This window comes from Sphaeramia orbicularis, chromosome 16 (genome assembly GCF_902148855.1).
Source record: "Sphaeramia orbicularis chromosome 16, fSphaOr1.1, whole genome shotgun sequence".
In the NCBI taxonomy this organism is placed as follows: Eukaryota; Metazoa; Chordata; class Actinopteri; order Kurtiformes; family Apogonidae; genus Sphaeramia; species Sphaeramia orbicularis.
In genome coordinates, this window is record NC_043972.1 from 919,069 (window position 1) to 946,263 (window position 27,195).

Consider the following 27,195-nt stretch of genomic DNA (forward strand, 5'->3'; position numbering starts at 1 on the left):
TCGTGCATCCACAGCAGGTAAAATAACTGCAGCTCAGAAAAAGATGATGACAAATGCAGCTGATTTACCGACAAAACTGTGTGCAAACCAGTACGTGGTGTCCTGCACGGCAGCAGGGCCTACTATTACACTGTACTACCACGATTTTACACCCCATGCAACTGGAAAAGAAGAGAAAACCGATGCTAGAGCCACTTTTCCAGCGCGAAACAGCGAAACATTCGAAACTATAATGGGTGCAGCAGAAACCACTGACCTGTAAACGCAGGGAGGAGAACCTGTTTTTTTCACTGAAACACCTCTGTAGAAATGCTGAGGTTAAAGAGTGAATATGAGTGAGTTTGGTCCGTTTAGGACCTTCTAACTGGTTTTATTGCATGTGTTTGCTTTTTAGCAGGTGCTGCTCAGATGTTTTATGGTAAGAGGAGGGAGACTGTTGTCATGACAACATGAGGAGGTAGATGACGACGTCCAGTTAGATGCTGAAGTTGAAATTTGGAGTATTTTATGAGTGTCCTACAAAGAGTTGAGTTAGAAGTTTTCATGTGTTCTTCAAATCTGTTCTATTTCTAGGCGTTACAGGTAGGAGTATCTGGTGTTTGTTGCATATTTAAAATAAACTGAACTGAATGAAATAAATGCTTTTTATCTGCTGCTGATTTTACTCATCTAAGTGAAATACAGCAGATTAACAGGCTGTTAATAGACTGTAGACACTGTTCCTTTGAAGCTAAAAGTTTGTATCGGTTTAATCTGCTTGTCTCTTTTATCTGTTTTACCTGTTTATCTGATTTGTGTGTTTTTCTCATGCCTTCTGCTGTAATACTTTTAATGTTTTATGTGAAGCACTTTGAATTGTCTTGTACATGAAATGCGCTGGAGAAATAAAGCTGCCTTGCCTTTCCTTTCCTTCCTTCTATCTTTCCTTCTTTTTTCCTTCCTTCCTTCCTTGTTTCCTTCTGTCTTTCTTTGTTTATTTCACTTTCTTCCTCCCTACTTGTTTCCTTGCTTCCTTCTGTTTCCTTGTTTTCCTTCCTTCCTTCCTTCCTTTTGTCTTTCCTTGTTTCCTTCTGTCTTTCTTTGTTTATTTCACTTTCTTCCTCCCTACTTTACTTGTTTCCTTGCTTCCTTCTGTTTCCTTGTTTTTCTTTCCTTCCTTCTTCCTTCTGTTCTCCCTCCCTCACTTTATTCCTTCCTGCTCTCTCCTTCTATGTTTTTATTTAATCATCCTTTTTTCCCTCTTTGTTTCCTTCTTTGTTTCCTTCCTACCTTCTCTCCATTGAGAAAAAATGGTCAGACCGTCCAAAGTTGTCAAAAACAATGGTTCTGTAATCCAGTCCTAACTCCTGTGTGTGTCATGTGACGAAAACAGACAGATGATAATAATAAATAAAATAAAAGAAATTAAAATAAACAAAATAATAAAGAAAAGAAAAAAGAAAAGGAAAAAATTTAAATAAATAAACACTTGTTGCCTGTCATTTCCACTCTGTCTTTGTTACATGTTTGTTCTGAACTGAATCTCCATCCACTCCATCTTCATGTGCACAGTTCTTACAGCAGGTTTGTCGGAAACATGTGTTCGTTTGCGTTGCTTTTGCAGATTTTCTAAGAAATGGTGTTGGATTTTGCACTTCACATGGATAGAAACCTGACTCCTGAATGTACTCAATAATGCACCATGAGTGTAACTGCACATTGTAGCAGTACAGGCTGTGTGTGTGTGTGTGTGTGTGTGTGTGTGTGTGTGTGTGTGTGTGTGTGTGTGTGTGTGTGTGTGTAAGCTGGACTTACAGAGCTGGGGCTGGAGTGGCGGCGCAGTTTGGGCGACTCTTTGCCGGCGGAGGAGCTCTTGGCGTTGATGCAGGCATTGTTCTCGGAGTGGACCCTCTTCACCTGGCTGGCGGGCTTCTCGAACGGGTCGAAGCCGCTCTGCGTGCGCTGAACTCTCACCTTCTTGTCCTCAGGGATGGTGTCCAGGGGTTTGATGACCGAGTCTGATCCCTGGACGCTGCGTGTGGACATCTTTGTGACACATATCTGTCAAAGGCAGGAGATAGAAGTCAGCTTTAACCCTTTCATGCACAGCGGTCACTCCAGTGGTCAGTCCAGTGGTCAGTTCTTCTCCAGCTGTTCTCTTGTACATTCATGGGTTTGGTTGTTTCAGTTCCAGATCAGCCAACACAGTGGACACTAATGCACCATCCCATAATAATCCACGTACATTCAGAGCAGTACTGGAACTGTGCTGTTCTAGATAAACCTGATCTGCACTGACAGGTCTGAGTGGAAATCAACTGTTAATTGTTAGATTGTAATTAACATTTTTTTTTATGTTTTGGTTTTGTTTTGTTTTTTGCATATTATCTCCATGAACTAGGAAGATTATTACTGTTATTAATTATTTAAATTAATTAATTATTTTATGATTTCTATTTTATAATAATAAAGTCAAATACAAAAAGAATCACAATGTTATGAGAATAAAGTCATAGTTATAAAAAAAAAAAAATCATAATTTAACAAAAATGTCATTTGTTTATGAGATTAAAGTCATCATATTCCAACAATAAAGCCATAATATTATCAGAATAATGTGTTAATTTAAACCAGGTGGTAAAAAATATCATAATTTCCCAGAATCCAGTGGTGCCCTGCTGGTCCACAGCAGTAGTATCTGTGTTGGATAAAGGACTGGATCTGAACTACATGTAAATATCCTCAGTATGTTTGATGTGTCTCATGTTTAAGTGTTTGGTTTATTTATTTTCTTCTGTTTGGACATTCATATTCGAAATAAATACATCAATCAATCAAATCAATCAATCAAGTGAGTCATTACTACTATTAGAATATGTTCAAACGTGAGAAAACATCAGATTAGCAGCATTTAACCTGTTTTTATGTCACTGTTTTCATATCACTTTCTAATATTGGGTTTTAAACACATGTTTCTGTGCTTCAAGAATAAAATGCGTGGTGTAGCCGAGTGGACATTTTTGTAAATCCATAAAAAAAAAAAATCAACTGCATTGTTTTTCCATACCTAATGAGGAATAAAAACACTCAAGAAAAGATCTGGACAAAGGTTCTAATAATTCATGCATGAAAGGGTTAAAGAGGAAACTCCATGTGTGGCTGCCAGCGATGAGCTCAAACCTGACGGCGCCCCTCGTCTTCCAAACCCTGTGTGTGCTCCAGCTCTGCTGCTGCCGCGGAGCTACGAACACTGAGCTACGAACACTGAGCTACGAACACTGAGCTACAACAACTGAGCTACAACAACTGAGCTCCAAACACTGAGCTACAACAACTGAGCTCCGAACACTGAGCTCCGAACACTGAGCTCCGAACACTGAGCTCCGAACACTGAGCTCCAAACACTGAGCTACAACCACTGAGCTCCGAACACTGAGCTACAACAACTGAGCTCCGAACACTGAGCTACAACAACTGAGCTACGAACACTGAGCTCCAAACACTGAGCTACAACAACTGAGCTCCGAACACTGAGCTCCGAACACTGAGCTACGAACACTGAGCTCCAAACACTGAGCTACAACCACTGAGCTCCGAACACTGAGCTACAACAACTGAGCTCCGAACACTGAGCTACAACAACTGAGCTACGAACACTGAGCTCCAAACACTGAGCTACAACAACTGAGCTCCGAACACTGAGCTCCGAACACTGAGCTCCGAACACTGAGCTACAACAACTGAGCTCCGAACACTGAGCTCTGAACACTGAGCTACAACCACTGAGCTCCAAACACTGAGCTACAACCACTGAGCTCCGAACACTGAGCTACAACAACTGAGCTCCGAACACTGAGCTACGAACACTGAGCTCCGAACACTGAGCTACGAACACTGAGCTACAACCACTGAGCTCCGAACACTGAGCTACAACAACTGAGCTCCGAACACTGAGCCACGAACACTGAGCTCCGAACACTGAGCTCCGAGCACTGAGCTCCGAACACTGAGCTCCGAACACTGAGCTCCGAACACTGAGCTCCGAACACTGCTGTCTGAGCCACATGGCCTTTCTGTGATCACAACAGCTCTAGTCTGCGTCGCTGCTGCTGCTTCTCCTCCTTCTCCTTCTCCTTTTTCTTCTTCTTCTCCTTCTCCTTCTTCTTCTCCTTCTGTTCCTCAGCTGCACAGTCTCAGGGTTTATCCTTATCTCCACCACACACACATCTCCACATCCATCCAACAGTGCACACACACCACAGATCTCCTCCTTCATCCCCATCGTGCACCCATGCACCCCCAGTCTGGGTTTTTTTGGGTTTTTTCGGCCTTACCAGCTGCTCCTCCACCACGAACCGTGCACATCGGACACAAAAGACGCAAACGGCATGACATGTTTTGCCACGACTGCCTGCAAATTAAATATTTAGGAGCGGGCTCCCCTGCAGGAAGAACTTCTAATTACTCTAATACACATGCAGGAGTCGTCTTGCAGTTGGCTGGTTTGTTGTTCAGCGTGGGCCAGGTTTCACTGGACACTCCACAGCCTTTCCCACTACAGCCACTGCAAACTGGGCAGAAGGAAAACAACACGACAGCAGCTGGTGGCTGCTGCTGACGCTGTAATAATAATTAAACAGCTGGAACCAGAAGATTTCTTATAGATAATCAAACATGCCCTGAGACAAAGGGCCGAAACAGGATGAACCAGGTGGACCAGGGTAGACCAGGGTACACCAGGGTACACCAGGGTACACCAGGGGAGTCCAGGGGCCACATTCAGCCCAGTATGACCTGAAGTGGACCAGACCACTAACATAATAACAGAACAACATATAAATAATGCCGACCCCAAACATTTCAATGTGTTCTATAGTGAAAAAAGTCCAATTACATAATGCAAACGTTTACATCTATGAACTGTCCTTTACAAATGTCTGTGAACGCTGACTGAACCCACAGCTGATCTGCATCCACAGCTGACAGGAAGTGAAGTACAGCTGACAGGAAGTGGACTGCAGCTGACAGGAAGTGAAGTGCAGCTGACAGGAAGTGACCTGCAGCTGACAGGAAGTGACCTGCAGCTGACAGGAAGTGAAGTATAGCTGACAGGAAGTGAAGTACAGCTGACAGGAAGTGAAGTGCAGCTGACAGGAAGTGAAGTACAGCTGACAGGAAGTGAAGTGCAGCTGACAGGAAGTGAAGTACAGCTGACAGGAAGTGAACTGCAGCTGACAGGAAGTGAAGTACAGCTGACAGGAAGTGACCTGCAGCTGACAGGAAGTGAAGTACAGCTGACAGGAAGTGAACTGCAGCTGACAGGAAGTGACCTGCAGCTGACAGGAAGTGACCTGCAGCTGACAGGAAGTGAAGTATAGCTGACAGGAAGTGAAGTACAGCTGACAGGAAGTGAAGTGCAGCTGACAGGAAGTGAAGTGCAGCTGACAGGAAGTGAAGTACAGCTGACAGGAAGTGAAGTGCAGCTGACAGGAAGTGAAGTACAGCTGACAGGAAGTGAACTGCAGCTGACAGGAAGTGAAGTACAGCTGACAGGAAGTGACCTGCAGCTGACAGGAAGTGAAGTACAGCTGACAGGAAGTGACCTGCAGCTGACAGGAAGTGAAGTACAGCTGACAGGAAGTGAACTGCAGCTGACAGGAAGTGACCTGCAGCTGACAGGAAGTGACCTGCAGCTGACAGGAAGTGAAGTATAGCTGACAGGAAGTGAAGTACAGCTGACAGGAAGTGAAGTGCAGCTGACAGGAAGTGAAGTGCAGCTGACAGGAAGTGAAGTACAGCTGACAGGAAGTGAAGTGCAGCTGACAGGAAGTGAAGTACAGCTGACAGGAAGTGAACTGCAGCTGACAGGAAGTGAAGTACAGCTGACAGGAAGTGACCTGCAGCTGACAGGAAGTGAAGTACAGCTGACAGGAAGTGACCTGCAGCTGACAGGAAGTGAAGTACAGCTGACAGGAAGTGAACTGCAGCTGACAGGAAGTGACCTGCAGCTGACAGGAAGTGACCTGCAGCTGACAGGAAGTGAACTGCAGCTGACAGGAAGTGAAGTACAGCTCACAGGAAGTGAAGAAGCTGAAGGAACAGAAGAAGGAGACCGGCCACACCGTGTGTCCTTTCACCGTTTACTTCCTCCCTTCCTTCCTTCCTTCTTTCATTCTTTCTTTCCTTCCATTTTTCCTTGTTTTCTTCCTTCCTTCATACTTTCATTGTTTGTTTCTTACCTTCATTCCTTCCATCTTTCTTTCTTTCTTTACTTCTTACTTTCCCTCCTCCCTCCATTCTTTCCTTGTCTGGTTCTATCTGTCCTTTTCTCTTTCCTTCATTCTTTTTCCTTTCCGTCTTCCTCCCATCTTTCATTGTTTCCCTATTTCCCTCTTTCCTTCCTTGTTTCCTTCACCCAAACCCTTCTTTCCTTCCTTCAAACTTTCAGTGTTTGCTTCCTATCTTCTTTTTTTCCTCATTTCCCTTTCTTTCTTTCTTTCTTTCTTTCTTTCTTTCTTTCTTCCTTCCTTCCTTCCTTCCTTGTCTGGTTCTAACTTGCCTTTTTCCTCTTGTCTTTTATCATTATTTTTCCTTTCCTTCTAGCTTCCATCTCTCCTTGTTTCCATATTTATTTCCTTCTTTCCTTCAGTCTTTCCTTCCTTCCTTATTTCCTTCCCTGCATCTTTCCCTGTATTTCCATCTTTCCTTCCTTGTTTCCTTCCTTCCTGTCTTCCTTCCTTCTGTCCAAAAATACTGTTTCATGTCTGTCTAACTAACTCAACATTAATTAAATTAACTAAACTGAGCTCCAGTTGTCCTCATCATTCATTTCTCACTTCCTGTTCATTTGTGATTTCTATTCCACACCAGGACACATTTGTACAGTACATTTGCATCAGGACACATTTGTACAGTACATTTGCATCAGGACACATTTGTACAGTACATTTGCATCAGGACACATTTGTACAGTACATTTGCACCAGGACACATTTGCATCAGGACACATTTGTACAGTACATTTGCATCAGGACACATTTGTACAGTACATTTGCACCAGGACACATTTGCATCAGGACACATTTGTACAGTACATTTGCATCAGGACACATTTGTACAGTACATTTGCACCAGGACACATTTGCACCAGGACACATTTGCACCAGGACACATTTGTACAGTCAGATGCTGTCGCTGACAGGTAATAAAACCAGTCGTGTTTTCATGCTGCTAAGAATAAATACATGCCATGTTGTCTGACTGTCTTAAAGCGCTGCAGTCCACAGCACAGTTCATAAAAACAGAACAGTTTAAAAACATGGGAACGGTTTAATAGCTTTGTTTAACTACATGTAAAGCCTTATTAAGTACATTTTTATGAATCAACACAGGTGAATAGTTAAAGCGAGAAATAGAGTTGTACATATGAAATGAAATGTATAACTAGAGAAAATGTTTACGCAAATGAGTCTGTAAAATAGGCCAGAAATGCACAAGTGACAGATGCCCACGGAGCATAATGAGAAGCTTGAAATGGTACATGGTAATGAGACGGGGGTGCTGTCATAAATATGAGTCCTGTGCAAACCCAGCAGGTCCTCAGCGACAGCAGTAGTAAACTGGAACAGCACAGAAACAAACACTGGCATTTCGGACATATTGCACCGGCAGACATCAATAGTTGATGAGGGAGTGTGGGTCGGACGTGTTCAACAAGGCTCCGGCTGAAAGCGCTCTGCACTCACAATATCAGACACAAAAGGACAACAGAGACCAGGGGTGTCAAACAGAGGGTCTGCGGGCCCAAACTGGACTGACAAATGGTGCAATCCAGCCGCAGGATGAGCTCACAAAGTGCAAAAATGACACTGACAATATTAAACAGGCAAGGGTGTTCACATACAACTCAGTGTGATCAAGTACAAGCCTATACAGTCGTGGAAAAAAATATTAGACCACCACGTGTTTTCTTCAGTTTCTTGTTCATTTTACTGCCTGGTCCAACTAAAGGTCCGTCTGTTTGGACAAATAGAATGAGAACAACACAAACAGCTCATAGTAGTTGAATTTCACAGCTCATATCTATGCATTGAACATGTTTTCTGGATAAAACCCAAATCCCTTCAGTTCTTCCATCAGTATCTGTGTCATTGTTCTGACACAAACTGTGCTTTTATTCATTCCATGTTTTCTTTTCTGTCTGTTTTAGTCACATGACACACACAGGAGTTAGGACTGGATTGTATAGCCATTGTTTTTGAGGACTTTTGATGGTCTAATATTTTTTTCCATGCCTGTATAATAAAAGGGAAGTGGACTCTGTGTGTGTGTGTGTGTGTGTGTGTGTGTGCGTGCGTGCGTATGTGTATATGTGTGTGTGTGTGTGTGTGTGTGTGTGTGTGTGTGTGTGTCTCAGGCATCACACAATATCCAGAAAAAGCAGACTGCTGCAGTTTGGCATATTTCTGTATTTTAGGTCAAGGAACAGAGAAGTGAAAACAACAAGTTGACAGGGCCAATGTTTTAGGAAATATTAGTGATTTTAGAATACAATAGCCTCCCAATGGCCAATCACATTGCTACGCCCAGAATCATAGAATCATCATTTAACTGGGTTACCTAGCAACAGATAAACAATAGGTCCATGTCGCCATGGTGTCAAATTTCCTGTACAGAAACAGACATACCAGCTGAGAGGTTATTCAACTGAAAACACCAGTGGAATTTACCAAGAAAGGAAAGAAAGGAAAGGAGTGACCTGGATCAGAGGATCTGGAACCCGTGGCTCCACACAGGTCAACACACTAATAGCATAACAATTTATACGTAATGAAAACTCCAAATTATCTCCTCGGTTTAATGTGAAAAAAGTACAATAACATTATGAAAATATGTACATTTATAAACTATCCTGTCATCAGATATGACTCATTTGAGCGTTCAGAGGCTCTGTAGTTACCATGGAAACACCGTCATCTTCTACAACATTGATTCCCCAGTCAAACCCATGGAGTTGGATCAATGACAGTGGATGGACACACTGGGGTTATGTTCACTTAATGTTGTATTTTGCTGAAAAAGGGAATTTTTCTTCGGTTTTCTCTGTTTTGATATAATAACTAAACTTTATCTGATCTTTAATGAACATCTACATGATCAGTGAATTAAATATAGAAAAATATATGATTTTGACTGAAAAAAAGCCAAATAAAGAAGATAATATTACAACAAATGGTCAGAAACCACTTAAGAAATGTTAAATATGGAGACAAATGCACCTGGGAACTGCTCCAAAAGTAGCCCTGGGTCTTTATGGGTTAAAGTGAGTGTGACGCCCCTGGTACAGACGATCAGATGCAAAACACAACAGACAGACTCACAAAGGTCACTTTTGTTTTTTTTCCAACACCAGCAGAGACAAACGGACTCAGCTGATGACAGAGGTGACGTGTTCCCAAACTCAGCCGTGACGCTGGTACTGACCGTCTAACCGCACTTTAAAAATTAACCAATGACAATGCTTAAGCTCATATATTTTGTTTCAAACAACGGCATGATCACTTTCAGTTACGAGCTGACATGAAACGCACAACCAGGCTTAGGAGTTAGGAAAGTACCCAGAAGCACTGACCCAATGACAGGATAATTTTAAAATACTTCCATGTGTTTTACTTTCAGGTACAATTACAGTACTACTTCACTGCAGTCATTTGGACAGGTCATACTGACAAAAACACCCGATATCTGCTGAGGAAATGAGATTCAACTACATGGAAACAGTTAGCTTTCCTGTCAAAATACTCCAAAAAGTCCAGTATGAGGTATTCTGATACTTCAGCTATGTAAAAGCACTTAAACATACACAATATACATACACAAGAAGAAAAAGTTCTGAATTCAAACCTCTGTTTAGTAAAAGTATTAAAGTAATATGAGCAACATGTACTTAAATAATGAAGCTCAAGTTGTCACTGTGGAGTAAAATGAACGTATGATACATGCAATATTATTGGATTTATTTTACTTCTGCATTAATCGTTAATATTTCATTTTACTGCTGTAGATATTCAAGGCTGAGCTCAGTTCAACGATGTCATAAACTGTTTGCTTGTTTAATCCACAGAACTGTGTCATATTCTGTTAGATTATTAAATGAAGCTGATGAGGTGATGAAACCTGTAATTAAATGATTAAAAACCAGTCACTGAAGCAGTCACTTCAACTTCAGCAACAGTCTGACACAAAATCTACAAAAACTACAGACAAATAAATAAATAAACAGGCATATAAATTCACATTTTGATGTGCATTGTTTGTAGTTCATTTATGTACCTGTTTGCTGGCAGCCTGGAACCTAAATACAAATAAGTTAACCAGCTTATGGTTTCTGTTCATGGACTGAATCTGAACTGATCGTTGTCGTCTGATCTGTCGTTTAGAGAACCAGGGCAGGTGCATGTAGATCTGGAGGATATAAGATAGTGATGAAAAAAAACAAACACCTGTAATCAGTTTCTTGAGGCTCCTGTCTTTTGCAGTCAGTACTGTTTTATGACATGAACTAGTGCACTGACCTGTGTGGAAGCCCAGGCTGTAGATGTGGTGGTTTTTATCCTGGGCACAGATGACTTTTGGGAAAACATGAGTCTGTATTTTATAAGTACTGACGTAAAGATAGTTTGGTAAATCACTCTTCAGAATTCAAATGACAATTAATATATTATCAATATCTAGGGACTGAAGTTAGTAAATGCGTCGTTCCTGTTTTTAACTTCATTTCCCATCATGCAGTGTCGTACTGCACTTCCTGTCAACTGTCATGGGCATAGCAACACGACTGTGAGACTATTGTATGAAAAATGACTAATGTCGCCCAAAATATTGGTCCTGTCAACCTGCTGTTTTCACTACTCTCTTCTTTGACCAAAAATACATAAATGTATACATTTATATATATATATATATATATATATATATATTTTTTTTTTTTTTCTCTCAATTTTAGACACGTTCGTTCAACAAATAAATTCATTCATTTATAATATTTTATCCTGGAGCTTTTTGCACAGGCCTATACTTATCTTTAGTATTTTGTGTGATATCTTCATACAGTCCTTTTTGCACTAAGCGGTTCTGCTGCTTAATAGAACAGAGCAGCTAAACGGATTTTCTTTGTTCCTGCGACAGTGACAATAAAAATCTATTCTATTCTATTCTATTCTATTCTATTCTATTCTATTCTATTCTATTCTATTCTATTCTATTCTATTCTTTTCTAATATGATCATTGAATGAAGCTTGGCTGCAGTAACTGGAGTTTATTTACCTATAACTATACACTGATGCATCTGTAGTTAATGTTTGAGTAAAAACACGTTTGAAATGTTCATCTAAAACCATTTAAAACCATCTAAACCCATCTAGAACCATCTAAAACCATTTAAAACCATCTAAACCCATCTAAAACCATTTAAAACCATCTAAACCCATCTAAAACCATTTAAAACCATCTAAACCCATCTAGAACCATCTAAAACCATTTAAAACCATCTAAACCCATCTAGAACCATCTAAAACCATTTAAAACCATCTAAACCCATCTAGAACCATTTAAAACCATCTAAACCCATCTAGAACCATCTAGAACCATTTAAAACCATCATCGTCCTGTGAGATACTGATCCATCCATCATTACAGCAGAACTGAAAGCACAGATGATGCAGAAACGACCAAAACCCGTTTTAATCGTCCCCTTCTGACTTCCACCACTTCTACTTGCGGTTAAATTCCAGATCTCCTGTATGTTCAGATCTGAATTCTACTTCCACCCCTAAACCTGCACATGGTAGTCAGCCGTCAGCTGTAAATGATCCAACCTAATGGACAGTGCGGTGTACGGTTTCTGAGAAAGTGCAAAAGTATCCCTTAAGGGAGTGTTCATAGATACTGTGCCATGCACCAAAACAAACACCCCCCCCCCATTTTGGAGAATGAATAATGAAGGTTTTTTCATGACCTGAGGGACAGACTCATTTAGGACGTTCTCACCCTCTGTTTTGCTCTGGTGTTGTGTGTTCCTTCTTCTGCGTGGACCACTGCTGTTGGAACCGTGGCTCTGTTGTTGTTCTGCACTAGTGTTTGGACACACTTGTGTTTGGTTTCAGAGGCCGCTGTGCACACTGCGCACACTGTGCACACTGTGCACACTGCGCACACTGCACACATTCACACTTAGGAAACAGTTTTATACATGCGCATCAGAATTGATTTTTAGTGGAAATCTCCAACAGCCCCTTCCAGCACACAGTGGGTTAACGAGGTCACGTCTTTTTAAAAGGAGAGAAAATTAGATATTCAAAACGAGGAAACTTCAACAAATTCTACAATAAATGGAAACTGTTTGTGGATTTTTTTGAGACAATGTAATTCCCTTCCCCCTCCCTTTTGTTTTGTGTTTTTTTAATTTATTTTAATTTATTTCTTTTATTGTATTGTATTTTATTTTATTATCAGTGTGCCATGCTGTTGGCATGGACTGTTCATTTTCTCGCATACACATCAATAAAAACATGAAAAAAAAAAAAAAGAACAGATTTTTAGTTGCATGCACATTGAAGAGAGCAGTGTTGTGTGAGTTACTTCCAAACTGTAATACATTACAGATTACTTGTTACTGTTATTTAATTCATTACTTTACAATATTACTGTCTTGGAATTGTAATGAGTCCTGTATTACTTCTGAGTTACACACAGACTCTCATCATAAATAGTGCGTGCACAGTAGAACCCCCCCACCCCCATATAAAAGAGAGAGGAGAGCCTTGGGGCACCGAAATTTGCACCCCAGAGTACTGTACATGTGGAGGAAAAGCTCAGTGAGTAACACTTGCACTTTTTTCAACATTTTACATGTTCAAATCACATCAATCATGTTGTAAATCCCAGCTGGACTGACTGGACAGATCCTGAGCCTTTGTGCAGTAATCTACACCTGGATTTACTGCCTCTGTCCACAATAATACACATTATACAGACTAAATGTCCACAATAATAGACATTATATAGACTAAATGTCCACAATAATAGACATTATATAGACTAAATGTCCACAATAATAGACATTATATAGACTAAATGTCCACAATAATACACATTATACAGACTAAATGTCCACAATAATACACATTATACAGACTAAATGTCCACAATAATAGACATTATACAGACTAAATGTCCACAATAATACACATTATACAGACTAAATGTCCACAATAATAGACATTATATAGACTAAATGTCCACAGTAATAGACATTATACAGACTAAATGTCCACAATAAGAGACATTATATAGACTAAATGTCCACAATAATAGACATTATACAGACTAAATGTCCACAATAAGAGACATTATATAGACTAAATGTCCACAATAATAGACATTATACAGACTAAATGTCCACAATAATAGACATTATACAGACTAAATGTCCACAATAAGAGACATTATATAGACTAAATGTCCACAATAATAGACATTATACAGACTAAATGTCCACAATAAGAGACATTATATAGACTAAATGTCCACAATAATAGACATTATACAGACTAAATGTCCACAATAATAGACATTATACAGACTAAATGTCCACAATAATAGACATTATACAGACTAAATGTCCACAATAATAGACATTATACAGACTAAATGTCCACAATAAGAGACATTATACAGACTAAATGTCCACAATAATAGACATTATACAGACGAAATGTCCACAATAATAGACATTATATAGACTAAATGTCCACAATAACAGACATTATACAGACTAAATGTCCACAATAATAGACATTATACAGACTAAATGTCCACAATAACAGACATTATATAGACTAAATGTCCACAATAACAGACATTATACAGACTAAATGTCCACAATAACAGACATTATACAGACTAAATGTCCACAATAACAGACATTATATAGACTAAATGTCCACAATAACAGACATTATACAGACTAAATGTCCACAATAATAGACATTATACAGACTAAATGTCCACAATAACAGACATTATATAGACTAAATGTCCACAATAATAGACATTATACAGACTAAATGTCCACAATAACAGACATTATATAGACTAAATGTCCACAATAATAGACATTATATAGACTAAATGTCCACAATAATAGACATTATATAGACTAAATGTCCACAATAACAGACATTATATAGACTAAATGTCCACAATAATAGACATTATACAGACTAAATGTCCACAATAACAGACATTATATAGACTAAATGTCCACAATAATAGACATTATACAGACTAAATGTCCACAATAACAGACATTATATAGACTAAATGTCCACAATAATAGACATTATATAGACTAAATGTCCACAATAATAGACATTATACAGACTAAATGTCCACAATAACAGACATTATATAGACTAAATGTCCACAATAATAGACATTATACAGACTAAATGTCCACAATAACAGACATTATATAGACTAAATGTCCACAATAACAGACATTATACAGACTAAATGTCCACAATAATAGACATTATACAGACTAAATGTCCACAATAACAGACATTATACAGACTAAATGTCCACAATAACAGACATTATATAGACTAAATGTCCACAATAATAGACATTATACAGACTAAATGTCCACAATAACAGACATTATATAGACTAAATGTCCACAATAACAGACATTATACAGACTAAATGTCCACAATAACAGACATTATATAGACTAAATGTCCACAATAACAGACATTATACAGACTAAATGTCCACAATAATAGACATTATACAGACTAAATGTCCACAATAACAGACATTATACAGACTAAATGTCCACAATAATAGACATTATACAGACTAAATGTCCACAATAACAGACATTATACAGACTAAATGTCCACAATAATAGACATTATACAGACTAAATGTCCACAATAACAGACATTATATAGACTAAATGTCCACAATAATAGACATTATATAGACTAAATGTCAAATAAAATTAATGTTTATTTGCAACTTAGTATAGAAAACTATTACATGATCAAAAACAAATTAATTTTAGCAAAAAAAGGTCTCTGTTTTGAATGTCTGTGATGTTAAAATGGGGTCAGGAGTCAAAAAAGGTTGGAACCAGTGGGTTAGTGTAATGCATTACTTTTGTAATGTGTTCCTCCCAGCACTGGTCATTAGCCAACAACCCAGTCCTACAGTAATCCTGTGAACCTGCAGCGGTCTTTAGCTCTGTAAGAGTCGTTAGCCGGGGAGACATCGGAGATCCCCCACGAGGACGTGGAAGATCCCCGAGGAGGAAAAGGTCACGATCGACGCTCTGATGCTTTGTTGTCACGGCGACCCTGAGTGGGACAATCAAGCTGAAACGGAGTGAAGTATTGACGGACTGAAAGAGGGGGGATGGGCCGTAACGTCAGGTGGAAGCAGCAGAGTGATGCCCCCAAGACAAATAAAGACATTCAGAGGACGTCGCACATAATTGATCCAGACAAAACAAACCGAAAACTTGACGGGCTCGTATTATTGATGTCCTGCGAGAATAATCCGGATGGGAAACACTTGATGAATTTTACGCAGCTCAGATGGATATAACCTTGGAGACTGGTGGGCTCTGAACGCACAGGCCTGGGTGGAGACACTGGAAGGCTAAGGCCGTTTACATCATTTCTGAGCTGGAAAAGACCCTGATCATTGATGCTTGAACCCTAGACTTCCATCCAATCTTCTAAGAGTCTCCACACGGGATTCAACCTCCAGGCCGACTCCACATGTCCTGCTGACCTTCACAAAATTATCGACATTTATAAGCGTAGAGTTCTAATTATTTCTCCAAAGCAGCCATTGCATGCGATGGAAATAGAACAGTACATTCTGCAGTGATTTACATTAGAGGAGATTATCTACAGATGATCCTCAGCTCCAGATGATCACGTCAATCTATAGATAGAAAGACACAAGGAAAGGAAAAGACAGTCGACACTATAATCTACCCTCCCTCTGATGACTGGAAATAGAAGCTCTAGCACGACTGCAATCCAAACACTGCTCTATTTTCATTCCTTTAATTGATGTTTATGAAAATGTCCATGGATCTATCCAGGCATCAGTTTATCTGGTATGTATCATTATTATATTATTAGCACGAGTAAGAATAACCAGAAACATGTGAAACATGAAAAGTAGGTGATGTGTCTCTTTCAGGACCATAGAAGCATGAAGAGAAGTAAGACAGAGTTTTTATTTCTTTCAGTAATACAAGTCCTTTGTACAGTATTTGTCAAACATCAGTAGTAGTTAATGATGATGAAGATGCAGTAAACTGGACATAAACGCTGCAAAAATCTAAATCTTACCAAGTGTAGTTTTTCATTTCTCAAATAGAAGATAATATAAATATGCATATAAAAAATATGTGTGAATATAAAAAACTATGGTTCTCTGATTAAAAAATTAAATAAATCAGTACTATACATGTATAGCATTTTGTAGTAAGTTTTTGTGTTCTTATGTGTACAGATATATATTGCAACGGTTGTGAAAGTGAAAAATGCCAGTAAATATATATTTAAAAAAAACATATATACTTGAATTAAGCAAAAAAAAAATAAAAAAAATAAAAATGTTGAATTAAGCAAAAACATCTGCCAATGGAACAAGTGAAAATGATCTTGGTCAGATTAGTGTAAATCAGATTTTCCAGATCGATTGTCTATAAATCAGTTCTTCTATCTGACTGAAAAGTTCCTCTTCAGCTGATTCTGTCTGATTTTAAGTGTGATGACATATTTGGACTAGAAATGAGAAAAATACACTTGGGAAGATTTAGATTTTTGCAGTGCACAGCTGAAGAAGTAAACTGTCCCTCAAACAGTTTCTGGAACCGTTCAGACTAACACAGACAGGCTGTATTTTTTTCTAAACTGGTATTTTCTCCTTTCTCAACCTTTGTTTTACAACATATATCTGTACACATAAGAACACAAAACTTACTATTAAATGCTATAAATATACAGTCCTGAAATGTTTTAATCTTTTTAGAGAACCATAGTTTTTTATAGTCACACATTTGTTCATGTGCATTTTTCTTCTGTCTTCTACAGTTTCAGAAACATATCTACTCTATGTTGTATGTATTATCCTGTATAAATAGTGCTGTTTGTATTTTATTGCTGCTGCCCGCTGAGCCAACTGCATCGAAGTTTAACTTCTGATGTCAAATCTGAAATGACAAAGTCTAAGTCTAAATGTTCAGAAAACCTGTCGACCTTCAGCTCATGTTAAACGTAGCAGATGCAGAGGCTTTAGTCTGGCATGAAGTGGAGCGACAATGACAGTTAAGTTTGTGTTAACTTAAAAGTGTTAGTTCACTTGACACTTTTTCTGTATGTTATATCCAGAGACCCAGCAATGCATTTTTGTCCTCTTTAGGGGATAAGAATTTCACAACTTTACTGAAAATAAATAAATAAATAAATAAACGCTGTCCACTGCAAAGGACAATCCACAAAAAAAAAAAAAGCATCCGAAATAACTGTTGCATTGTGTTGTTTCCAATAAAAGCAGTTATTTAATGTAAAAAAGCCTAAACTTGTATTTGGGTCTCAGGAGGATATAGATATCTCCACAACACCGTACAGAGGTGTGCTTCCAAATGTGTCGGAGCTGATCACCATCTACGACAGGTGCATGATCACTAAACCAACATAAACATGCACAAACTGGGCTCTGACGCCATTGTTTTCCAGTTTCTTCCCCTTCCACACAGTTAAACACAAAACGGAGTATTTCAAAATTTTCAGTTTGGAGGCAATTTAGAGAAAGCTCGACTTCAGTGACATAAAACACTGTTTACATGTGGACCAGAGGCAGAAATACACAGAAAATGTTTCCTTGTGGACAAAGCATCCTGGTTCTTTCATACTACTCCATCTTTTTAATAGTCTCTGAATTCTGCATCTTAGGCACCGAGTTCAAAGCTCACTGGTTTCTAGTAAAAGATAAAACTCGCAAAACACAGTGTGTGCAACTGAAAGTAAATGACAGTTTGTGTGTTTGTGGTAATGAGAGGACATACCGCCGGTGGAACAGCATGACTCTCCCACAGCTCCACTGGGCTCCATGGAACACAGCTGCAGCAGGCACCAGTTTTTTCACTTCATTCAAGATTTTTTTGTTCGCTTAATTGAATACATTTTTTTGCTTAATTCAAGTTTGGTTTTTTTTGCTTAATTCAAGATTTTTTTTTTTTTTGCTCAATTCAAGATTTTTTTTTTCTTAATTCAAGATTTGTTTTTGCTTAATTCAATTTTTTTTTTTTTTTCTCAATTCAAGATTTTTTTTTTTTACTTAATTCAAGATTTTTTTTTTTTTTTGCTCAATTCAAGATTTTTTTTTCTTAATTCAAGATTTTTTTTGCTTAATTCAATTTTTTTTTTTTTTTTTTTGCTCAATTCAAGATTTTTTTTGCTTAATTCAAGATTTTTTTTTTTTTTTTTGCTTAAATTGCAAAACTTGCCAGACACAGTGTGTGCGACTGAAAGTAAATGACAGTTTGTGTGTTTGCGGTAATGAGAGGACATACCACCCGGTGCAACAGCATGGCTCTCCCACAACTCCACTGGGCTCCGTGGAACAGAGCTGCAGCATGCACCAGGCTGTGATACACTTGTTAGTCAGATCAGTGCACCGTTGGTTGTACAAGAACGATCCACCATGTGAACACAGCGCGTTCCATAAATTATTTAAAAAATATACCACAGCTTTGATTAAAATGTTCGAACAGAAACATGGTCTTTAACGGGCTTTTGTGGGCACCGCTGATGGGGATGCTAACTGGGCCTGCTGCTGTATGGCAGCTGGTTGCCCTGCTACATCTGGCTTTTCTGTTTCCAGGACAGAAACGCCCCGACAAGACAGGGAAAACCCGCCACGGATGCAATTACACCATATTGATCTAGTGAAGGACAACCTCTTTAATCACTATTCTCATCCACAACCCCAGCCCGTTTCTATTAAACCAACACTCACATGCACAAACAGAAACCACCTGTGATAAAGGGCGCTGTTTTCTATGTGTCAGTTATTGCGTCCTGCTGCAGTGACCCCATTACCCTACAGGGACTGCATAGGATTCATCTTATCTTGGAGCTGTCATACGATAATGCAGTGGGTAGGCACTAACGCAGCAGGCAGGCGCAGACTAATGCAACTATCTCCAGAGGAGTAGCTACTGATGACATTAGCCTGAACGATGACAAGATCCACAGAGGCCATAAAAGACCAATCAGCCATAAAAGCCTACTTTTGTGCTCGGCTAACTCAAGGCTATCAGCCATGTTAACTTGGCCACATTCAGGGCTTACCCACTGCGTGAATGCATTTGTTTTTCACTCAGACAAAGCAGGGCTATCGTCTTGCCTGGGCTCATCATTCTGGGCTCAAGATGATAGCAAGACGATACACCAGAGGGGAGGCTGGAAAAAACACCTCATCCTCCTCCCAACCGTGGTGTCGCAAACGCACAAGCCTTTGTTCGAGAGTTTTTGAAAGGCAGATGGTGTGTGTGCGCGCACTAAATTTAGCTGCTTTTGCTGGTGTCTCCTCAAACAGAGCAGCGCTTTGTGTGATGTCTTGGTCAGTGACTGCTGAAAGAGATTTCAACTGAAGACGGGCGGATTGAAAGAGAAGACGAGCTGATCAGATAATGTCTGAGTGAGTTTATCAGGAGTAGAGCTGATGGAGAGTTAAGACATTTCACTGTGATGACATTCCACTGGAATCAGCCCTGGTTGATCTCTGATCATGCATCAGGATACGTCCTACCCCTGATAACTGAGCTGCTTCAGCTGTACACCAGACACAAAAGCAAAGTACCACCAGCTTCTGTTTCAGACTCATCTGCAGTTTAGGGATGGAACCAGTGGAACATTTCAGATCACAGTTACTGTGACCAAAATTATCACAGTTCTCATTATTATCACAGTATTGTAGAAATTGAGCTCAAAATGTTCAAAAAGTACTAATACACACTGAAAGAATTTAACCAAGTTGTATTAAAATAGTAATATAATACCAGTCCCACTGTCCCTTCTGTGTCAGAACCATTCACATATTAACCCTTAGTGGTCTGAGTCTATTTTGTCTGTTTTTCAGTCCTTTTGATTTGGCCTTTATATACTATAGAAACAAATGTTTGGGATCTGTTTTTTCAGCACAACTTCATCTAGATCATCTGTCTATTATTTTTTCACTTTAACCTACTATAAAAACACAAAAGGACAAAAAACACCCAAAAAATATAAAATCTGATTTGAAAAATGTATATAATTTATTGCATAGATAACACACAGATGTTTAACGAACCTTTTCACAGACTTTAAAAGTGAACATTGGTTCCAAATATTAGATATAGAAAATTAAAACTGTAATAAATTAAAACTATACTCAAATATTTGACATAAAAGCAGATCTTTACGTAGGTGTTTTTTCCTCTAAAAGTGTGTTAATCAAACACAGTTATCATGAGAATTAGAATTTAAACGCTAATACTAACCGTCTGTGATTTTACCGCCGTTTATCATTATACCGGTAATGGTTCCATCCCTACTACAGTTAGAATCATATACAGTCAGAACACATTATGATTGTGTTACTTGCTCATGCAAGCCTCTCAAGGTGTAAAAAGTGAGAATATTTACCAAAACGTGAATATGAAAGATGAAAAAAGATGGCTATTGTATGTAATATGCAATCTGGAAAGTCACTGCATGTTCCCTTTTTCTGTAACCAAACCAAGACCGACTCCAGAAGCTCATTTTCTCAGCCTTTTCTTGTTTCTTTACATTGTCCTCTGACATCAACACATTACTGAAGCAACAGGTGTTCAGGTGACCTTCAAAGTGCAACAGAAGCAATAAACAGCACAGAGAAGAAGAAATTCACATTTAAAGAGAAAGAGTTTTCACCCTCCACCAAGTTTAAACTCCTATAGGTATTTCTGACAATAACAACAACCATGTGTTCAATCAAACATGTCACCTACATTTGCATCCCAGTCTGCTCCAGTACAGGCGGGAATGGAAACAATCTCGACGTCGCAACGATCTTAACCTTTGACCTTGGGTGTCAGTGTCTAATCATTTCATCCTCGAGTCAAACTGAAAACATGGGTCAAATTTGGAGGAATTCACTCAAAAGTATTCATCACTTTATATCCAAGTCAACATTTCTGGCATTTTTATGATAATTCTGTCAAAACATTCACATATTAACATCATACAGGTCGACGGACAGATCATCTATAGAGATCCAGTGTAAATGCAACTGAAAAACTGTAAGTACTCATCAGTTTCTGTAGTCCGCTGTGTTCTAAAGTATATCTGGCAGACCAAAAAGTGTTACTCAACAATACTACAGCACCAAACCACATGTATCTGCTACAGCACTAGCATACTAAAGACTACCTGTACTTTCACTGGTCCACATGTGCTGTATGTAAACAGAAAACATGGGCCATTAAATCCCCAAGTCCATTCTGTTAATATCTTTTTTTCTAACTTTTTACACATGACGTCAGCTGTGATCAACCATAACTTCATAACCATTGACAGGAGCAGTGGTAATAATACTGATTATTTCATTCCAGTGGAACCTTTTACTGAGTTGGAGATATCGGGTTACAAGTGAACGTCAACGAGTTGGAAGCAGCAAAATGAGCAACATAAAAAACTGTGTGACTTTGACCAGGGCTATGTCGTAACAGTCTGAGCATCTCCACACCTGTAGGTCCTGTTGGGTGTTCCTGGTCTGCAGTGGTTAGTGCTGACCAAAAATGGACAATCTCAGGACAACTGAACCACTGTGGATCTACTTACTACTACTTAAGCCTGTTAACAGCATTGGCCACTGACCATACCCCCCCCCCCCCCCCAACCCCACCCCCTCCTGTCTTGTGCCAGTCTCTCTCTCCAGATCCTGCTCAGCTGTGACACTCCACCAGGTGTTCCTTGGTCTTCCTCTTCCATGTTTGTCCTGTGGGTTCCACTGCAGGACTTGACCTGTGATGGTTTGCACAATGGGTGTCCAATCCAAGCCCATGTTCCATCCTGTGAGTCCACTTCTAGTGCAGCTTGTTTGGTTCTTTCCCACAGCTTTTTATTTTAACCGGCCATCTGATGTTAAGGCTCAGACTTGTAGCTTGTTCAGGAGACTCTTTGTTGTTTTCCACGTCTCAGATCCGTAGAGGAGTATGGTTTTTATTCTAGAGTTGAACAGGCATGTTTGGTCTACCTGCTCTCCAAATGGCCAAATGCCGCTCTTGCCTTGCCTAATGTGGACGCTGCTGGACAAATAATCCCATCCACTGAGACCCCACCTCTCTACTTCCAGGACTTCATGGATCTGCTGCTAATGTCTTGGTCCAGATACCACAGCGCACTTTCACAGGTCTGCTGGAGTCTAGACCTCAGGTCAGAGATGTTTTGTCTACAGAAGTGAACCCCCACAATATTAGAGCGCTGGTAATAATAATAATGGATTAGATTTTACATAACTCTTTTCTAGACACCCAAAGCGCTTTACATCATTGATCCATTATTCATTCACTCTCACATTCTCCCTCTGGTGGTGGTAAACTACATCTGTATCCACAGCTGTTCTGGGGGGGGGGGGGGGGGGGCAGACTGACAGAAGCGTGGCTGACAATTCATGCCTACGGCCCCTCCCACCACCACCAAACATTCATACGTATTCATACACCAGTGTGAGTGGCACTGGAGGCAAGGAGGGGGAAGTGTCTTGCCCAAGGACACAATGGACTGACTAGAATAGAGTGGGATTCAAACCGCCAACCCTTCAGTTATTGGACGACCCACTCAACCACCTGAGCCATGACCGCCCCCATAGATGTTCTGATCCCATAGATGTTCTGATCCCATAGATGCTGGATCAGTTGAGACCTGGTTGTTCTTTAGATACTTTTGGAGCGACTGACCACTTTACACTAGGAATGAACCACAAGCTCTACAGATGCTCTGACCCACTGACTTACCCATCACAGTGTCTCCCTTGTCAAAGTTGCTCAGATCTCTATTCTTGCCAGTTCTCCAACACATCAGCTTTAATGTCTACATGTTCACTTGCTGCCTAACATATCCCACCCACTAACAGCTCCCACTGGTCTGAGATAATCAACATTTATGCTACTTTGTCTGTCAGCGGTCAGAATCTTATGGCAGATCAGTGAACGCTGCTGAAGCTAATTTCTAACTAGGGTAAATAATGCGAGATTATCTTGTTTCTGAAGGATTAGCATCCTTATCTTTACAACTGAGCAAGCTTCACCCCAGTTCTGTTTCATGGTTTGGTGTGAAAAAGCTCGATTTGAGCTTTCCCTTTCACTTGGGTGTTCTATAACGTACACATCCAGTCCTGTATCAGTCGTAGCTTGGCAGTGACTTGCACAACATATTAGTGAAGCCATTAACCTTGATGAAAATTTTTGTCCCCGTGCAGGTTTACTTGAATGTGATTTATTAATCCATGACTTTTAATAGAAGTTATTTTAGGTTGAAATATTGCAAGTTCCATTTTGGCACAGGGCTAGCGACAGCTCGTTTCCCATATCCTTGAGTTCTGCTGGCGTCAAGTCAAAGCCAATGTGACTTCTCTCTGCAAGTCACTCTCATTAAGTGCAGCAGCTAAATAAAATATGTAAATGCATTTTTGTTATTTTTTTCTGCAGTGGCTCTAGACTTCCTCCTCTTTGGGCATTTTAACGCCAGCCTTAAGATATTGTGGATGCAAGTCTTAATTAACATACAGTCCATGGTGGAATAAAATATCCCATCAGCCAACTGATGCCCCAGATAGAAGATGCTTCAGTTCCAACACATAAACGACTGGAAAGAAAAATGCTTCTATATGTCCGGTTCAGCATTTATGTACAGTGTACTATGTCTTAACCATGTCTCCTTTAATGGAACAGAAAAAGAACAGATTAATTACATCCTTGAGGGTGTTGTGAATCTGTGAAATGAAGGCAGCGTCTTAACGAGGCTAATTTGTTGGTTCATTGATATGTTTGGAAAGCCCCTGGATGTAAATATGAAGAAAGCAAATATGTTTTCTGATATACTAATGAAGCTTGTATTTGGGTTCAACTTTTGTGCTGTCTGCATGAATAAAATGGACCAAAACTACATAAAAAAGTGCCTGAATGGAAAATAAACTAAGGCTGTACCAATCTGATATTAGTATTAGATATCGGCCCCAATATCAACATGTTATCTGGATCAGGAATCTGTAAAAGCAACCGATCAGTAAGACCGTTTTCTTTAAATATCTGCGACATGGGCTACGTCATGCCTGCTGAGAGCTGAGTGGAGTTGTTGCAAACACAGACAGACAACGTGGCGTGAACTACAGGGTCTGTGATGTAGAGCTGGAGTTTGGGCGTTTAATGACCCGGTGGGTTTCTTCTCAAACTGAGCGTTTATGATAAAACGTGCTGCAGCTACAGAACACAAACAGGTAACTGGTACTCCACATCTTTAATGTGTAAAGTTGTTTTTCTTTTGTCAACACAACCTAAAGGTACTTCCTGTTTCGACAGACTTCAAAATTAAAGCCCTTCCTGACATTACTTAAATTAAAGTGTGCTCTCTTAGGAATTATCAGCTTTGTTATGACTCTCTTTTACTATTAACAATCAACTGAAATATCGGAAAACAAATAAATAATGCATCCTTTTAGTGTAAACTTAAACCAACATGAATTGCCTGGTTTTCTCTGAACTTAAATAAATTAGTCATAACAGGTATTTCAGCCTGACCACACCAGGTACGGCTTGGAGCTTCTTAAATCAACAATATCGGATCGTTATCAGGTATCGACCAAAAGGCACGGCCCCAGCATCGGTAACGGCATCGGAAATGAAAAAGTCAGTTTGGTGCATCCCTAGAATAAACCAACTGAGGAAACATTCCTAAAATCAAAACATCCGGCTTTTGTCAACATGGAACTACGAACACTGTCAACAAGGTGCAGTCCAATTCAAAGCAACTGATTCCCTTAAATTATAGATATGAAATAACATTATGCTGGGAGCGTCTGTTGAGTCTGATGTGATGCCAACAGTGTTTGCTTACACTCAAGAACATAGCACGCTCTGTTAAGGACCTCCGAGACGCTCTACGGTAATTGTAGAGCAGCATTAAAAAGTTCTGCTTCTTTATTTCATAAATAATCCTCGGCTGAGCGCACACAAATCGCTCAAAGCAAAGGTTCATTCTGGTCTGCGACCGAGGTGGGAGTTGGAGAGATAATATGGCAGCGGTAAAGAAAGACACTAGAAAAGCTGACTGGGTTTTCTGTGTTCTGCCAACATGCTGAGTAAGTGGCTAATTCAGGAAGTTGCACAATGTCTTAAACTCACTTGATTATCCCCACAGGGAAATTCAGTCTGCATTTTACCCCTCCGAATGCACACAGCACCTAGCATTAGCATTAGCATTAGCAGCCAGTAAAGGCACAGGGACCAAGTGTGGATCTTCAGGAGAACATCTGTAGGCCTGTTTTTGATGGTGGGAGAAACAAGAGAAAACAGGACTATTCAACACCTAAACCTTGTAGCTGTGAGGTGGAAGTGCTAACCACAACGCCACAGCCCCGCCTACATGACGCTTTCATGGACCAGGTCGTTTTACTCATCCATTACTGGGACACAAAAAGACTGGAAACTGATGAACATTTTGGCTTTGGGCTTAATATTGCATCATGACATATTTCTGACTCAAAATCATAGGGTGTTGTGATCTGGTTGGGCTCAGTACGAGGATAAGTCACTGCGGTCTGATGTGGGATCAGTGAATTACATCAGTTTCAGGTTCATTATATCGAAACTGTACCAGGCCAATCCTAGCTCTGTGCATGACAAAACAGGCCCCCCCCCAAGCTTTGGTAAGATTTTAAGAACAATTCTATTTTATATTTTTCAAGATGAGTTTATTTAAGTAATTAAGTTTTTTTTTTTTTTTTGTTGATGAAAGGTTCATTTATTCATTAAGGATTCATTTATTTTCCTAAGAGGGCACTTTTCACTTTATATTTTGCTAAATTTACGTATAATGATTTGTTATTTTTAATATATTACACTTAAATATATGTAGTTTGTTTACACTGTTTTAAAAATAAAAACACCTTCAGCACCGAAAAAAATTTTGCCCCATTTTTTCAATGAAAATGCTGAAGCAAGTTGGGGGTACTTCAGCCTGTCCAGCCATCCAGTTTCCTGAGCGTATTCAGTACTGAGCATACAGTCTGGAACTGGCCGATCACTGTGAAATATGCACGAGCTGTTCTATACTGGACCAATCACAAGTCTGGGGGGCGGGTGTTTCTTTTTGTCGAGAGTCAAAGTTCCAAGTCTGCAAATCTCTTTACGACTGTTGTTGTTTGTTTATGTGATTCAAAAATATGGACTGAATTACAGATTATACCCTGTATTTTTAAATTTCTCTGATAAAAGCGTCACGTCCAGCTTACCTTTGATTGGTTTTCTCAGCGCCTGTTAGTCCCGCCTTCACATTTGGATTCAAGCTCCATGATTTCAGGAGGATTTCTCACTAGTCGCTTTTCCATTGACCCTCAAACTGTGCAAATATAACTTGTGCATAAAAATTTACCAAATGGAAAAACGACAATTTCACCACAACTCTTGTTTTTTGATTAAAAGTTTTTGCGCTGGTAAGAGGTGGTTTTTCAGGTGTAGTGCATTTGGTATGTTAGAATGGCAAAACTGCAATGGAAAGACCTTTTTTCGCAACTAGAGTCACGACAGTAAAAAAAACGGATGTTGACGGATGTTACGACAAGTGAAGAAGAAGAGTTTTGAAAGAACCGTGGTGCGGGATGTGTGGACACACCAGCAAATCCAGTATGGGATAGAGGGGAAATATAGAATAATAATGAATATATCCGTAAATGAACATATTTACATTCGTCGCCATGTTTATGGAATGACTTCTTGTGTCATCTGGCAATAATAAATAAACAAATCATCACATTTGTGACTTAATGGAAAACTGACATTATGGCCTTCTGTTTTTTCGACATTTCGTAAATATGGGTCAAGTTTT

At 39.5% G+C, this 27,195-nt stretch overlaps 1 protein-coding gene across 4 annotated transcripts in view; it reads right to left on the reverse strand.

Moving 5' to 3' along the window:
- The window catches only part of cdk14 (cyclin dependent kinase 14), a 461,964-nt gene that overhangs the window by 294,080 nt on the left and 140,689 nt on the right, over positions 1 to 27,195 (reverse strand). For all 4 annotated transcript variants that reach the window (XM_030157361.1, XM_030157362.1, XM_030157364.1 and 1 more), the window contains one exon: positions 1,795 to 2,040. In XM_030157361.1, coding sequence (XP_030013221.1) covers positions 1,795 to 2,040 — 246 coding nt within the window. The remainder of the gene's footprint in view (positions 1 to 1,794; positions 2,041 to 27,195) is intronic.